The sequence below is a fragment of the Capra hircus genome, chromosome 1, assembly GCF_001704415.2.
Source record: "Capra hircus breed San Clemente chromosome 1, ASM170441v1, whole genome shotgun sequence".
NCBI classification, from domain to species: domain Eukaryota; kingdom Metazoa; phylum Chordata; class Mammalia; order Artiodactyla; family Bovidae; genus Capra; species Capra hircus.
Window position 1 is genome coordinate 17,148,823 of NC_030808.1, and position 12,846 is coordinate 17,161,668.

Genomic DNA, 12,846 nt, shown 5'->3' on the forward strand with positions numbered 1-12,846 from the left:
CATTTTTAATAAAATGACAATTTCTGTAGTTTTTGGTTTATTTATCCACCTGGAATTTATTTTTCTTATGATGTGAGATAAAGATCTACTTTTATATCCCTAGAAGAATAACCTGATGACCCAGCATTATTTATGAAATAGCATTCTTCTTCACATATTAGTGAGACTCTTTTTGACATATGAAATTTCCATATATGAATCAAGTTGCTTATGAATTCCTTATTCTGTTCCACTGGAATATTTTTTCCCTTTTGGCCCAATATCACTCACTCTTTATTATAACTGAGTAATGAGTTTTGTTATCTTAGATGCTAAGTTCTGGGCTTCTCTGGGAGCTTGGGGGACTTCCCTGTGGCTCAGATGGTAAAGAGTTTACCTGCAATGTGGGAGCCCTGAGTTTGATCCCTGGGTAGGAAGATCCCGTGGAGAAGGAAATGGCAACCCACTCCAGTATTCTTGCCAGGAAAATCCCATGGATGGAGGAGCCTGTCAGGCTATAGTCCATAGGATCACAAAGACTGGGACATGACTGAGTGACTTCACTTTCTTTCTTGTAGCTCAGCTGGTAAAGAATTCACATACAATGCAGGAGACTCCGGTTTGATTTCTGAGTTGGGAAGTTCCCCTGGAGAAAGGATAGGCTACCTACCCCAGTATTCTTGGGCTTCCCTGGTGGCTCAGATAGGAAAGAATACACCTATAATGCAGGAGACCTGCATTCAGTCCCTGAGTTTGGGAGACCCCCTGGAGGAGGGCATGGCTACCCACAGACATGGCTGAGCAACTAAGTGCAGCACAGCATGACAAGTTCCATTTTATTTTAGTAACTTTTTCAGTTTCAAGACATATAATTTGTCCTTTTTCATATTAACCTTTCATCTTCTTTCAGTCTGTCCTTCATATATCAACATCTTTTTAAAGAAAAGCTATTCCTCCACTTATTTGTCTGAACATAATAAGCACAGTCACTTAAAGCATATAATTTGAGGAAAAATTATAATATGAATGCTGATTTCATTTCTGAACATAAGTATATAATTGATGATTTTCAATCTTCTGTTTAATATATTATTGCCCTGTGTGGAGGATAGTGCATGAACTAATTTTGCTATCTTTTTCTTCCCTTATATAAAATCAAAAGAAAATTCTACTTGGTTTTCTGAAAGCAATTGCCAATGCAACAGCTATAATGAAGAAAACAGTCATTTATCTCCATCTTCTTGATTCTCCAAATTCAAGGGGACCCTCTCATGTCTCCCATTGTATAGGAGGGTCTCACCTATCATTAGAATCATCTCCTAGAACATGATGAAGATGAAGCTCTCCCAACTCCATCCATGGTTTCTCTCATATCATGTGTATTTTAAAGTGATTAAGAATACTTAGTATGAACTTAGTTAAATAAAAAATGTAAATATATTCCATGACATACCTTTATTTATTTATATTCCAAGTTTTATTAGTAAGGCTTTCAGAAAGCAACATGTGGTTCTTTTTATTCAAGAGTAAGGAAGAAGAAACAAATAAGTTATTGCTTATTTGAGCCAATATAATACGCCACGCTTTCAGCACATTAACCCTGGACCTAGCACTTCCTTGCCTCTGACTAGTTTTACTCGCGAGAACTAGAAACAAATTGGCTTACTTCAGAACAAGTTTGGTTTTATTTATTAATTTGAATTCTAAATTGTTATTCAGAGTGTGGAAGGCCTCATGATGAAGTGTACTTTTATTACCAAAGGACAGTCTTGGTTTTCACATAACTATCATCATGAGTGTGGTTATCTCAACCTGTCCTGTCATTATTGTGGGGATATTTAAAATAGTAAAGTTCAAGGCAAGTGAGTAATGTCTTCCCCACCCAGAATACTTCCTTAAAAGAGAAAAAAATGCTTCATTCCTCCCACAGCAGTTACTCTTGTTCATTGATAACTACGTGAGGACATTAAAATGTTGGCATGTGAAGCCTTGTTTACGTGGACTTTCCTTTAGGTTAGATCAATACTCCCTTGCATTGCGAAACTTCAGATGGGCGGCATAATGAAGACTGCCAAATTTGTGACTGCTTCATGTTTGACTCTTTGTGACTCCCATGGACTGTGGCCCACCAGGCTCCTCTGTCCATGGAATTCTCCAGGCAAGAATACTGGAGTGGATTGCCATTCCCTTCTCCAGGGAATTTTCTCCACCCAGAAGTTGAATCCAGGCCTCCTGAATTGCAGAAGGATTCTTTATCATCTGAGCCAACAGGGAAGCTCCCAATTATATAAGTATATATAAACATAAATAAATATATATATATATATATATATATATATATATATACACACACACACATATTCTCTCAATATATATATTGAGAGAGAGAGAAAGAAAGTGGGAGAGAGGGAGGGTAGGAAGAGATATAAGTGTTAATATATATGCTAGGCTATTTATCTGTGCTTAAAAGTTATCTTTAGAATGTCTAAACTTACATAAAACAGGAAAAATGCCTTAATAATGACCTGAGTCAGAGGGTAGAAGGTTAATCTGTTAAGGACTTACTACAAATATCATGTGTGTGCCCGATGACTAATTTGACTATCGTGAATTTCATATTTCTTCTACCAGTTCTCAAAATGATAAAGTTTCATTTTTGTTTACAACATGCAGTTAATTTCATTCACATTGACACTGACCTGCTTAGGTGATTAACATTTATGGCTCTAAACACCTCTGTACTCACTAATATTTTATTAAAGATTAACTTCTTAAAGATTAAAGCTAGTTAATGTATAGAGGTGTAATGCTGCCAAAGGGACATACACACTTATATACACTGACTAGTAAGACTAATGTAGATTTGTTTGACAAAACTTCTTGGAAAACTAGAGAGTTTCTGCTCTTCAACTGCTGCAAGCTTCTGTGCTCTTCCAGACTCCTTAGAGTAGCAAACCTTCAAAAACCAAAAATGGGGTCAAAGCGAAGTGTACCATCAAGGTGCCATTCTCTCACCACCTATGAAGTCATGTTTGCAGTTCTCTTTGTCATATTGGTGGCACTCTGTGCTGGATTAATTGCAGTGTCCTGGCTGTCAATCCAAGGATCAGAAAAAGGTAAGTTACATAAGCTTGGCTACAGAAAGTACTCACAGGTGAATATATACACTTCAGTCTCCAGAATCCTGCCAGCATTTTATATCCATTGCTGTGACTGATTTCCTGGCAAGGTATTTTTATTGCATCCAGATGCTTCACCTTACTTCACATCATAGGAATTTTTTAAGTTGGTATATAATTTTGAATTTAATTCAGAATTTGAATATGCGACTAAGTATTTAAAATTTAAAAATGATTAGATTCTCAGTTTCAACATATAACAAAGTAGGTTCATAGCCTTTGGGTCTATTCTAATAGAATATAAATCACAAACACATTCAAACCTTGTTGACTATAGAAGTGGCTAAATAGGCCAATTAAAAATATATATTGCTTATTTCTAGAGAATTATATCTTCATTCTTATTAGTACATCAATTTTAATTATAACAATATAAGGGACCCTTGGTATGACTGTGGATTTATAAACGTCTCAAGATGCCTGAGCAGCAATTTGTGATTAACAGAAAAAATAAATAAGAAAAAGAAACTCTTCTTTAGAGCTAAATGGCCTGTGTTGTGAAAATCACCCAGTCATGTCCAACTCTTTGTGACCCCATGGACTGTAGCCCACCAGTCTCCTCTGCCCATGAAATTCTCCAGGGAAGAATGCTGGAGTCTGTAGGCATTCCTTTCTCCAGGGGATCTTCCTAACCCAGGGATCAAATCCAGATCTCCCGCATTTCAGGCAGATTCTTTACCAGCTGAGCCAGCCAGGAAGTCCAAATTACCTGTCCCAGCTGCTTTTAAAAGCTCTACAAATGTATTCTCTTGTTACAACAAACCTATGAGTTAGTTGCTATTGTTATGCCCATTTTACAAGTGAAAAACCAGAGGCAGAATTTCGGTAACTTGTTTCAATTTGGAGCATTGCCAGGTAGTACAAACTAGATAATCTAACTGGAGAATGTGCACTCTACCATTCATTCTTTTATATGATTTTTTTTTAATGTTAGCATAGCAAAAACCTTGAATATTGGATTTATTTTTTCTGAGAAGATTTTCACATTTTTATAAAATGATGAATTATATGGTATATTAATTCCTTTAAAACCATTTAATGGTAGTGAGTTTGGTTTTACTGGGAAAATTCTCAACATTTGAGTTAGTTCTTTTCCCTTAGCAAATGAGTTTAAATTAGAAATAATAAACATGATTTATAGTTTTATAAAAGAATTCCAATATAATCCCTGGTTTATATTACTACTATGCTAAGTCACTTCAGTCGTGTCTGACTCTGTGCAACCCCATAGACGGCAGCCCACCAGGCTCCCCCATCCCTGGGATTCTCCAGGCAAGAACACTGGAGTGGGCTGCCATTTCCTTCTCCAATGAATGAAAGTGAAAAGTGAAAGTGAAGTCGCTCAGTGGTGTCCAACTCTTAGCGACCTCATGGACTGCAGCATTCCAGGCTCCTCCGTCCATGGGATTTTCCAGGCAAGATTACTGGAGTGGGGTGCCATTGCCTTCTCCTATAGCTATATACAAAGAGAAGGAAGTCTTGTGAGTATAAAATTAAATAAAATTTAGAAGTTCCCTGAGCCTTTTAGAAAAGTGACCACTTTGGTGTTAAATGCCCTGTGAATACCTTCAAGGACATGTAATCATTTGGAAGTCCATTGGAATGTTTCATATTCAATGAAAATACAAAAGTTAGTTTTTTACCAGGAAAAAAAAAAATACTTTTAAAAGCTAGTGTGATTTAATCATGAACAACTGAAAGTCAGAAGAGATTTGAAATAAAACTATAACACTACACCACAGGATGTAAGACTCACTTTCAATACATACTTTAATATTTGTTGTTGTTCTTCAGTCGCTAAGCCTGTTGTACTCTTTGAGACCCCATGGACTGCAGCATGCCAGGCTTCCCTGTTCTCCACTGTCTCCAGAACTTGCTCAAGTTCATGTCCATTGAGTCAGTGATGCTTTCTAAAACCCATCGTCTGCTGCCCTCTTCTCATTTTGCCTTCCATCTTTAGTTTACTTTACACTTACTTTAATGTATTTCATACTATACACTTGGATATACTTAACACTTTTACTGGAAATCATTTTAGATTTCAAAAAGTTATAAAAATTGTAGAATTATTTTATAACATTCATACAAATTCCCCTAATGTCAGCATCTAGTATATACATATACAGCTATCACAGCCAAGAAATTAATAAAATTGTTACAATAATACTAACTAAACACTCTACTCAAAATTCACCAGTTTTTCACTAATGGCTTTTCTTGTTCAGGATTCAGTACAGATTCCTACACTGTATTTAGTTTCCATGTTTCTTCAGTCTCTGGCAATCCATGACAGTTCCTCAGTCTTTCCTTGTCTTTTAAATACACAAATCTACATAATATTTTGAGTATTGTTTAAAATATTAATTCTAAAGTTTCTTCTGAACTAAGAGATTTGTGTCAATATTAGCAGCAGCAGCATACAATATGGGAGACCTGGGTTCTATCCCTGGGTCAAGAAGACCCCATGGAGAAGGGAAAGGCATTCTTGCCTGGAGAATCCCCATGGACAGAGGAGCCTTCCAGGCTACAGTTGGCATGGGGTCGCAAAGATTCAGACATGACTGAGCAACTAAGCACAGCACAGCATGACAGATCTTGAGGTTTGAAGTCAGTCAGTTCTTTGCAGATGACACCACCCTTATGACAGAAAGTGAAGAGGAACTAAAAAGCCTCTTGATGAAAGTGAAAGAGGAGAGTGAAAAAGTTGACTTAAAGCTCAACATTCAGAAAACGAAAATCTCGGCATCCGGACCCATCACTTCATGGGAAATAGATGGGGAAACAGTGGAAACAGTGTCAGACTTTATTTTTGGGGGCTCCAAAATCACTGCAGATGGTGACTGCAGCCATGAAATTAAAAGACGCTTACTCCTTGGAAGAAAAGTTAAGACCAACCTAGATAGTATATTCAAAAGCAGAGACATTACTTTGCTGACTAAAGTCCGTCTAGTCAAGGCTATGGTTTTTCCAGTGGTCATGTATGGATGTGAGAGCTGGACTGTGAAGAACGCTGAGTGCCGAAGAATTAATGCTTTTGAACTGTGGTGTTGGAGAAGACTCTCCAAAGTCCCTTGGACTGCAAGGAGATCCAACCAGTCCATTCTGAAGGAGATCAGCCCTGGGATTTCTTTGGAAGGACTGATGCTAAAGCTGAAACTCCAGTACTTTGGCCACCTCATGCAAAGAGTTGATTCATTGGAAAAGACTTTGATGCTGGGAGGGATTGGGGGCAGGAGGAGAAGGGGACGACCCAGGATGAGATGGCTGGATGGCATCACAAACTCAATGGACTTGAGTCTGAGTGAACTCCGGGAGCTGGTGATGGACAACGAGGCCTGGCGTGCTGTGATTCATGGGGTGGCAAAGCAGACACGGCTGAACGACTGAACTGAACTGAAGTGAATCCTTTGTCCAAATTACGTATCTGTCACTTTTATAACATTGAAAATTTTTCTTAGTGAGTCTAATCCCCAATTTGCCCAGCTGGAAAGAAAAAAAGAGAAATAGCATCTTCTCATATCAGGTCAATGCATCATTATTAGCACATTTATTAATGATCTCATCATTGTACAAGCTTCATCTGAAGCAATTTGTTTTGAAGATACATTCAAGGAAAATAATCACATAATAGTATTGTATTAGACTTAATGGCAAATTTATTTCCCACGTCCCTACCCAAATTGTTAGCTTTTTTAAACATATTTTTCATATTGAGATAATATTTTCTGCAGCATTCTCGAAAACTTCCCCAATAATGACAGTCCCCATCTAACGGCAAAAGGTTATACATGTCAAATTTATAATTATTAGAATGAAAGAAGTAGTTTCAAAGCTATGCTTCAAAGTAATGCACACGCTGAAATCCTCACAGCAATCCACATGTAGAAAACCAGCAGTGTCCCTTGATGCTAGGTGTTCAAGAAGTATCTGAAAGCAACTACAAAACTTTTAATGGTGCCTTTCTCACCATGTTTCCCTGAATCAGTTCCCATAATTGGTGGAAGTTGATCATTCCTGTATCTTCCAACAGGAATCTCAATAACAAACAAAAACAAAACAAAACTTGGTAGTTTGCAGAGCTGGTTAGATTTCAAAGAAAAGAAAAAATATATACAATGGGACAGAGATGAAGTTTTAATTTTCAATCTTTTAAAACAACTGGATAGCTAAGAAAAAATTTAAAAGATAAAAGCAGATGATAATGAAACAGGAAGACTAAAAAGAAAAAGCAAGAACTCCAGAGTCAACACATTTAGTAAGAACTTTGCTTCTGTGTCTTAACCAGAATGTGCATATTTTCTTACTCATCATTCACATTTTCAGTTTTGTTTCTTATAAAATCATCTAGATGCAGCATTTGGAAAAAGTCATGAAGCCAGAGGGACATTGAAAATAATATCTGGAGCTACTTATAATTCTCATTTGCAAGACAAACTCTCAGTGGACTTCAAAGTTCTTGCTTTTGACATTCAACAAATGGTAGGAGACTTTTTCTCTTTCTCTCTTTAACTATGTTAAAATTTCATAACATAATTTCACTAACTACTTGCTAAAGATACATAGATCTTGAAAGTGAAAGTGAAAGTCACTCAGTCAGGTCTGACTCTTTGTGACCCCATGGACTGTAGCCTGCCAAGCTCCTCTGTCCATGGGATTCTCCAAGCTAGAATACTGGAGTGGGTAGCTGTTCCCTTCAGGAATCTTCCCAACCCAGGGATCGAACTCAGGTCTCCCATGTTGCAAGCAGATTCTTTACCATCTAAGCCACCAGGGAAGCCCACATAGATCTTATTCTCTTTGAAAAAAAATCAGCCAATAAATATAACTGCTCAGGATACTTAAATATGAAATGTATTATCACAGAGAAGGAAAGTAACCCAAAATAGTTCTAAGAAGAATATTAAAAAAATGTGTTTAATATTTTGCTTAATAAATAAAATATTAAATTTAATATGTCTTTTTAACTTTCTTTCAGATAGATGATATCTTTCAATCAAGTAATCTGAAAAATGAATATAAAAACTCAAGAGTTTTACGATTTGAGTGAGTATAGCTCAAAATTTTTATATAAATAGAAAGCACAGAATCACATCATAGTAATCTCTTTGCTGCTGCTGCTGCTGCTAAGTTGCTTCAGTTGTGTCTGACTCTGTGCGACCCCGTAGATGGCAGCCTACCAGGCTCCCCCATCCCTGGGATTCTCCAGGTAAGAACGCTGGAGTGGGGTGCCATTTCCTTCTCCAATGCATGAAAGTGAAAAGTGAAAGTGAAGTTGCTCAGTCGTGTCTGACTCTTCGCGACTCCATGGACTAATATATGTAAAAAGAGCATCACAATTTTTAGGAGAAAATGGAATATTTTACATTTTCAACATTTTCTGAGAGGGTTGAGGAAAGTGGCACAGTATGGACTTTTATATTGGTAGAAAATAACAATGCTAGATAATTGATCTCATATTAACATATTCCCTTCATGTGAGTACAGAATCTTTCAGAGACACATGAAGAAGAGTGAGGTTGATTTTATGCAGATGTCTAGGAGTCTGACAGTTAACCTATATCCAAGGGAAGCCATAAGGGATTCCAGGTCATTGGAGAATACAAAGAGCATCACTTTATTTTATTAATTAATTAATTAATTTACTTATTTCCAAGCTTCCCCAGTGGCTCAGTAAAGAATCTGCCTGCCATTGCAGGAGCCTCAGGAGATGCGAGTTTGATCCCTGAGTGGGAAAGATTCCATGGAGGAGGAAATGACAACCCACTGCAGTATTCTTTCTGGGATAATTCCACGCACAGGGGAGCCCAACAGGCTACAGTCCACAGGCCTCAAAGAGTCAGACATGACTGAGCGCTCATGCAATCCATCTCAGATCAGAAACAATTAAACCAGAGAGTCTGCCATCAAAGATACTTGTTACATGGTCTTCACAACAGTCCTAACATTTGTATAACAGTCCTTTGGTTCACAGGGACCAAACAGAGATAGGTCAAGTCAAAGAAAAAGAGATTATACTTAGAAGAACAATGACAGAAGGTCAAATTAGTTAATGGGCAGAAGGAAATGTTAGTCCTTGCCATTTCTCGTTGGAACAAAATGAACAAAAGCACAAAGCTTTATTTTACCAAATACAAAAAAAGAAAAAGAAAAAAAGGCTATTTTCACCTACTTATCTATTTATCTTTATCATTCTTTATCCCAGATAGCGTATTCATGATATCTTAGTCTCAGTAGCCAGTCAACTCCACCCCATCTACTGTCTTCATTCCTGTCCACAACACAGAGGCCTTGACTCCTGTTTTCCAGGTTTACGATCACTAATAACCTCTTTCTTAACCTAATTTCAGGGCTAGAAGGAGACATGTGGCCTCTCAGGAAAGACTTACTAGTGTTTTTTGTTTGTGTATTTTATTCAACATATTGTTTTAAAATATTTATTCAGTATTTATTCCGTGTAGGTAAAGCCATGGATGCAAGCTTTTATTTCACTTTAAGTTAATTATCTATTTAGAGTAAGTGGAACTGATTTCTCTTTTCCAGTTTTAGAGAGGACTGAGTATGGAGATCTGCATTAAAGCTTCAATTAATATTTAGTTCTTAAAGGTTTTGCATAGATTCCCCCAGAGAAGAGACTGGCTACCCACTCCAGTGTTCTTGCCTGGAGAATTCCATGGACAAAGGAGCCTAACAGGCTAAACGCATGGGGTCACAAAAAGTCAGACACGACTGAGCAACTATCACTTTTAAGGAGCGGAATCCCATGTTCTTCCTCACCTTCAAAAGGCTCTGCCCAGTGAAATCCACGCTAAGCGCATTATGTAGTGCAAAGTTTATTAGGATAGTTTCCCTAATGGAACTGTTTGTCTTCTCTTGCTTACAACTTGCTGGATAACTTTGTTTTTACTCAACTGGGAAATTTTGCTGAATATAGACTTTTATATAAGGTCTGGTAGTTTATCAAAACCCTAGCATTTTCTTTGATATTTATTAAGTAACCTTACATTTCTCTAGATAGTAAAATCACTATATTTGAAACTGTAAATTATTTGAGCTGAGGAATTATTTCCTTCCCTTCCTTTAAACTACCTAGGAGACCAATATAGTGCCTAAACCTTGATACATATTTTATAGCAATTCTCAAATAATATACTTCATCAGTATAAAGAAACTTTCACCTAGTTGTAGCTGAACTACTTTTAAATCAGAAGTGAGTTTTTAAAAGATGCAACGCAAAGGAATTTCATGAAAATGTCTGTAAGATAAATTACAGGTAGGTGCTTTGGGAGACTGAGAAGAAAAGGAGGAGAAAAATTTAGAAGCAGGAAAGAAAGTAACAAGCAAACATTTAGGTTTACTTTAACTAATATGATATGAAATGACATATTCCAGTTACAGAAAAAAGTGAAAGTATTAGTTGCTCAGTCATGCCCAACTCTTTGCTACCCTATGGAGCATAGCCCACCAGGCTCCTCTGTCCATGGGATTCTCCAGGCAAGAATACTGCAGTGAGTTGCCATTCACTTCACCAGGGGATCTTCCCAACCCAGGGATCGAACCCGGGTCTCCATTAGGCAGATTCTTTACCACCTGAGCCATCAGAGAAGCCTATAGAAATAAGTGGCAGACTCTTAACTGCTTTTATAAATTATTTGTACTTTAAACTGATTGATAAAATCAAGAAACAGAAATAACTGACTTCTCAACTAACAGTAGCCATATCAACTCTGAAAAACACATCTAAAAATTCTTAAAAATGCCTATTTCATTGTTTGTTACTGATTTTAATGAAACACACACTTTATGCATGTGTGTATGGTTAAATTATAACACTCAGAATATTACATTTAGTCATTAACCTATCTCTTCTTCCTTTTAAAAATATTATTTAATGTCAACTCTTTCCTCCACCATTAAGTTTTGTGTACATGTGTGTATGTGTGTGTTTTGAGCTATTCTGCAGCACAAGCAAATGGTCTACCTATGTCTGGGAAGCCTTTTATTACTCTGCTTTGTGGAAAATGCTTTGACTCAGAGAGCATTTAAGAGTTGACTCTTTTAATAAAGTGCTGTTTACTCTTTGTAGCAATAGGAAGCTTATTTTGCCCTTTGAGCACAGATAAGTCATCAAGTTAGGAAAGGAAAGACTTTTGTTTACTCAGCAATCCTAGAGGTTATCAATGTCATTAAGGAAAATAAGAGATAAGAAACATTTGATTTATTGCACACAGGCTTTCTGTATAATGATAGGATTTATCTTTTTTTTTTAAAAAAGGATGAACTCAGATATTCCACTGAAAAAGGGCTTTGAAATAAAAGTGGTCATTGTTTCCTTTTTTTTGTTTTCTAAAGGAAAAATTCTCATTTTCTTAACAAATAAATTCAATCTCACGGCTGTGATAGAGATGATTACTAAACCACATATCAGCTTTATTATTAGGTGAAGCATACATGTTTAATATGGTTTCCCTGATTTCTACTGTATATCTTTCTTATCTCAACATTTATACTGAATAAGAAACAAATTTTAAAGAATGCAATTGTGTGTAGGTATAGAATATGTAACTCCTGTCTTTGCAAATGAATTATTAAATGCAATATACAGTTCACAACCAAAAAATCCCCACATCTTTCATGCAAAGATGTTTTATGTCTGAGAATAAACTAATCCAGTTACTTTCAACTCAGTGAAAGAAAATCCCAGATTTGTATGCTCTCTGCCAAAATTACCTTACCTCTTCTACTCCCTAATTCAAATAAAATAAAAGAAAGTGGTAAGTGAAATTAAATCTGTGAAAGTTACATAAAGAGAAAAAAACTGTTTTAATCAGAATTAAAACTATATGCTGGGCAACCAAGGATGAGTTGGCAATGAAGAACTGAAGATGGACATTGTTCACGCTCACTTTATCTTAACCACATTTAACTCTATTCATTTAAGAAGACTGGGATAAAGATTGGTAAAGAGACAAGGAAAAAGAGAAGGAAGAAGAGGAGGAAAAGATGGAGAAAGAGTGAGAAGAAAAAGAAAAAGATGAAGAGCTATTAGAGGAGCAAGAGAGGAGGGAGAGAGGGAGAGAAAAAGAGGAGGGAAGATCCTGTTTCCCAAAAGTGTGAAGGCAATTATCTATCCATTCGCCATCCCAGTTCCAACCAACCATTTCCCCATCTCTTTGGATATAAAGTTCTGGTAACAACGCAAGACAATAAAAACCTGGACCTGCATCTAGGCAAATGTATTATATTGTTTTCTGTATTAATAAATAGTGCATAATGGTGTTAATAGCAGTGCGGGGGGGTGGGGAATCAGAACTATATCAAAACACATCTGGGACACAGAGTTTCTGGGTTTTATTCCTCTATCTAGGCACAATTACATATATGACTCTAAGTTTCAGTCTCCTTATTGCTAAAATTAGTGTTGGCCAACATCAGGTGAAAAATACTAGAGTCATTTTCCTTTACTCAAGCTTCTGTTTAAATAAATATAGCATGAAACCTGAGAGTTATATGCCTGTTAGGATTTTTAAAATAGCAATTAACAGAACACATGGCTGAAAGTACCCTAAACAAAAGTGATTATCATGCGACATTACAAGAAATCCGTAGCTTTCAGAAGAGGTTAATTCAGTGATACAATGATTGTGACATGATCAAAAATGTATGTGTTTTCAATCTTTTATTATGCTAT

The 12,846-nt window shown here is 36.5% G+C and overlaps 1 protein-coding gene across 1 annotated transcript in view; it reads left to right on the forward strand.

Annotated features, from left to right (window-relative positions):
* The window catches only part of TMPRSS15 (transmembrane protease, serine 15), a 153,631-nt gene continuing 143,711 nt past the window's right edge, over nucleotides 2,927-12,846 (forward strand). Inside the window, exons 1-3 of the mRNA XM_018051693.1 lie at nucleotides 2,927-3,095; nucleotides 7,507-7,637; nucleotides 8,134-8,201. Coding sequence (XP_017907182.1) covers nucleotides 2,951-3,095; nucleotides 7,507-7,637; nucleotides 8,134-8,201 — 344 coding nt within the window. The 5' untranslated portion in view covers nucleotides 2,927-2,950. The remainder of the gene's footprint in view (nucleotides 3,096-7,506; nucleotides 7,638-8,133; nucleotides 8,202-12,846) is intronic.